Source organism: Penaeus monodon, chromosome 22, assembly GCF_015228065.2.
Source record: "Penaeus monodon isolate SGIC_2016 chromosome 22, NSTDA_Pmon_1, whole genome shotgun sequence".
NCBI lineage: Eukaryota > Metazoa > Arthropoda > Malacostraca > Decapoda > Penaeidae > Penaeus > Penaeus monodon.
Genome location: NC_051407.1, coordinates 21,214,118 through 21,218,950, shown reverse-complemented (window position 1 = coordinate 21,218,950; position 4,833 = coordinate 21,214,118). Strand labels below are relative to the sequence as shown.

General features: G+C 38.7%; 1 protein-coding gene across 1 annotated transcript in view; it reads right to left on the bottom strand.

The window, feature by feature from the left end:
* The window catches only part of LOC119586982 (RNA binding protein fox-1 homolog 3-like), a gene marked incomplete at both ends in the record, with an annotated part of 26,339 nt that overhangs the window by 10,681 nt on the left and 10,825 nt on the right, over positions 1-4,833 (bottom strand). The window contains 1 exon segment of the mRNA XM_037935724.1: positions 3,847-3,885. Within this exon segment, the coding sequence (XP_037791652.1) occupies positions 3,847-3,885 (39 nt within the window).

Genomic DNA, 4,833 nt, shown 5'->3' with positions numbered 1-4,833 from the left:
AGTGGGCCTGAGAAGTGGTGGTGATAAGGTACTGACAACTGCTGGTGGTCCCGGGCATCTGGGGGAGGAGGAGGCCTGCTGCCGCTGCCCAGACTTCCTCCAGGGCCAAACACTAGCCAAGCCTTGAATCACAATCCGACATACGGTGCAGGCTGCTACGGGGGTTGAGTGCACTCTTCAATATGTAGTAGCTAAGATCCATGGGGGTTGCAACACAAAACAGTCCATAGAGTGGAGTCAGTAGGGGGACACCATCAGCGCGACAGCCACGGCGATGGTGGCCGCAGTGTGGGGCCCAACCCACGCAGAGGGAAGCAGTCCAACCCAGACAGATGAAAGCGTCATCTTTGTCATAATCTACCCTAAGCACAGGAGGACAAGTGCTCCAGATGTAAACCACTATATCAGTGGGTACTTTTCACCATAGCACTACAACTAAGCATGCTCCATGTCCCATAAAACACACATAATCTTCACGTGAATCTTTATTTGATCAGTCCCGTCTTGTTCTTAAAGGTTACTTTTTGTAGTCATTTAAAACATTTTCTGTATATCTATCACGATAAAGCAAGATTAAATAATTAGGAGAGTAAATGAGCTGATTTTTTTTTCACTTTGCCAGTCCATCCACTCCTGTGTAGTAAGAAGGTTGAACTGTGGCTCAAGAGGCAGCTACACTTGTGGCACATGCGAAACCAGGCACCACAAGTATCACATCTCTACTCAGGCACAGTCAACTAGCTCTACCATCACCAGGAGGAGAGCTGCTAAAGCCCAGGTAAGGATCCATGGAAAAAGGGGGGTACTCGTATTACTTACTTTTACGATGCAGCTCTTTCTTATCCAAGATACCTATGCCCTATAAAAACTGAGCAAGCAATTTAGATGACAAACCTGTATTTAAATATTAAGAGTGCTGTTAATCATAGAAAGTGTTAACCAAAATAACCCATTCAAGCATGAAAACATAAGAGCTGGGTAGTGACCTGGAGGTCCACAATTAAAATTTTAGTTTTCAGAAAAAGCAATGAAAATTTAAGTTCAATCCCACAGTCAAATGTTAGGACTGTCTAATAGAACCGCTAATCTAAATTCAAAAAATGCCATATTCAAACAGTGCAAACTTCGAACTACATAAATTGTAAAACAAACTAGCGAGGTGGTTCTGACTGCTGGACTAACCACCGAGTGTCTTTGATGGCATTTGTCCTGTGCTAATGAGAAAATAGATCAAGTGAAACAGACCATTTCAAGCAAAGCCAATCTAACAGAAGTAACGAAGTTGGAGCTCAAACTAATGACTACTATACATTAATTTGACAAAGTTCATGTCCATAACGAGCTTTAGCAATCTGTCTGCAGGAACCACAGGGAGTGGGGTGATCCGGGGCCCCCCTCCATGGAGTGTAGTAGGGTAAGAATGTAATCAACATTAAATAAAAGGGTAAAAACTCTCATCACTGATGCATAGTAATATTATGGCAGAGAGAATGATGATGATTAATTCAAGTCAAGTGCTAAACCCCATGCAAAGGAAAGTGCATTCAACCACAATAGCCAAGTACCTTCTACCGCTCGCCTTTAACATGGCACCACCAACACCAACTAAAATAAGGAAGAAAGGTAACCAAAAAGCACTTTAATATTCTTGATGTCAACACCGTAACCGCCTAAATTTTCATGTGCAATAATCTATTAGTGGCAGATTGTTACCTATGTGATGTGCAACATTCTTCTCTCATTTTGGAGATTACAGCAGTAATGCTTGTGTTAAAGGCGATAAAGAGAAGAAATCTTGTTCATTACCATACTCAAGGCTGCTACTGTTAAGCTCTGAAGTGACAAAAAGCAACATCTTTATTGATTATTAAACTGCATTTCAACTGACAGAATAATAATAAATCAATATCAATTAAAAAGTAATAAAATTCTCTTCATAATATTGACAATCTATAGCTCAATAACATCAAAAGTACTCATAACAACATCTAAAACAACATGGACATTACAGTAAATCTTTTCATTAATGGATATATCACACTCAACCAAGCCAAAGAGATTGATCAGTCCAATGCCTTGGTGGGTTTGCTTGTTGTCTTATTGGGTGAAACACTGCAGGCATTCCGAGTCCAGGGGGGTTCTGAGCAACAAGGAGAGCTGAAGTCCACAACAGTAACGCGCTCCATCCATAGCACTCGGGTCATGCTAGATGCAATCAAAACCTAAGAGCCAAAAAAGTCCCGTCCAAAGCCAACCAGTCAATCATTCAACTAGCTAGAGTACCGATATTTACCAGCTCAGGCTCGAGAGAGACCAGTAACTTGGTGGAAGTAACCTGCGTTTGCCGTTTGTCTAGTGACGTGTGACGTCTCGCTTTGATGGAGGGTATCAAACTAACCCGCTGGGGAGAGTGAAGTGAGGTGGTCAAGAAAGTGCGGCTGCTGGCTAGTGATAACAAATAAGTCAATCCAATGGCAAGACAATTCATCACTCCTCTACTAAATATTATTGCTCGTCAGCTCAAGGTATATTACAATGCAGTGAGTTCCACTAAGACAACAAGCACAAAAACCCACTAGAGTAAACCCAATGAGAGATACAGGCGCCACTTAGACTAGGGGCATCTAAAAGAGAAGAAGGGTACAGGAAGGTGAGAGGGTGATGTGAGAGAGAAAGACACGGAAGGCAGACCAGATGAAAGATGGAAGGCGCATGGACAGGTCAAGCAGTGTTCAGTGCAGGCCAGGCACTGTGCAACACTTCACTCTTCCTGGTCTAAACTTCAACAAGCACACACTCAACAATACTAGCTAGTAGCAAAAGACTTGTATGTGCAAATATTCATCACTGGCTGTCAGTAATTGTTCATTAAAAAACAGTGCCTGGGCCCACTGAGGTCTAAGCAGAGGCCTCATGCTACCCACATTTGAAAGGACTATTACAAATAATACAGAAATCTTAATACACATTACACAAAGCACCTGCACTTCTAACCACCCATTGTTCATTTTTTATGAAAATGCACAGAAAAAACAATAATGTGACATTCATAATTATATAAGATGTGCAAGTGCTTCCAATTGTCTATCAAAAGTTAAAATGACAGTATGAAAAGTACATAAAAACAATAAAGTATTTAAATACTTTAAGGCTGATGCACACACAAAAAACATAAAAGCAAAGCAAAAGCACAGGATATATGTAAACATAATAACTAGTTAAGAGTGGCCAATCAAGCACATTTAGTGACATCTTGAGGAACTGTAACTATTTGCAGTTTTGTTTTCTTTTAACTTTTAAATAAATGACCTAAAAAGAAAAATGTACAAATAAGAGGGAAAAAATCTATCAATATAAATCTTTAGATTATGATGCTTTACTATTTCAACCTATGACTATTCTAAAGCTTTAAAATTGTATACTTGACTGCAATATTTTTTTTTCTTTTATTTGACAGGCCATGACAATTAATAGTAAGTTGGAACAATCAAGGTAGAGAGGTGAGAAGAATATGAAATCTGCAGGTATGCCAAAGCAAGCTGCTGTACCAAACTTCATATTTCTTTGGAATACAAAGCTTAGGTATATAATCTGAAATAATATAAAAGTGCTTCATAAACTTATAAAATCAGTAATAAATATGGAAACTTTATTTTCCTTTTTTTCCCAATAATTATACTACATGCCTATAAAATGGTAGTATTGTCAGTTGTATCTTATAAAGACTACCATTTACAACTTGAATGATGTGTAGCACAGCACTTTTAGCATAATATAGGATACACTAAACCAAACACCCATGACCAACACCAAGAGAATGAGCTAAATCCATTAATTTTCGCTCACCCACGGCAGTTGGCACCATTCCATTTCTAGCGAGTATAACTAAAAGGTATAAAGAAAAAAGAAAACTAAATAAATACCAAATCACACATGGTGATTGACAAATATCAATCAGTCACAGAAATTAAACACATGGCATGTCCAATGGTATAGAATCTAAGAACACTGTACAAGTAAAATCTCTTTGTTTACAACCCTGAGGTTTAGTACTAATGAAACATGGCCTGATCAACAACACTGTCATTCACAACTGAATGAAGCCACAATGTCTTGCAAAATGAGCAAATATTAAATGTTACACAAACTAGCAGTGACATGTAAGCTAGGCTTTATACACAGTATCATCTACACAACTTATTTATATATGTACTGACTACCTAACAGTGAACCTTCTCACAAATAAAATGCAGCTCATCATGGCTCTATTCAGCATTGTTGTTGATAATGAGTCAACTGAAACAAGAAATAAGAATGGACCATAACAAGCTGGTTGACTACACAGGTACAGGCCCTTGAGCGCTCCAAGTGAGGGGGTAACATGGAGACACTGACTGCATCACATTCCAGAGTCTCACAATTGGAAGCTAAAACAAAGAGACTAACTGTAATGGTATTTCACATCATTCATAAGGTGATAAGCTGACTTTATTTTGGGTGTCTTGTCTACCTGCTCTCAGCATATATATATTTTTTACAGTGATGCAACAAATTGAAGCAATTTGCAATTATATCTACATGGAGGCAGTTAAAAAAAACATGTAAATTTGTCTAAACTGGATCCTATTTAGACAACAATATCAATTCCATTATCATACTGCAGTGTTAGAACATGCTGTAATTATTAACTATAAGCAACATTACTGGAACCCTAAGTGCAATGAGGTCCATAAAAGTGTGAGATGGAGAAATGTAGAACTAAAGGAATGTGGATTCGGAAGGAACTTAGGGAGGTATGGAAGTGGGAAAGGATGAAGATGGTTATCAGAGTAA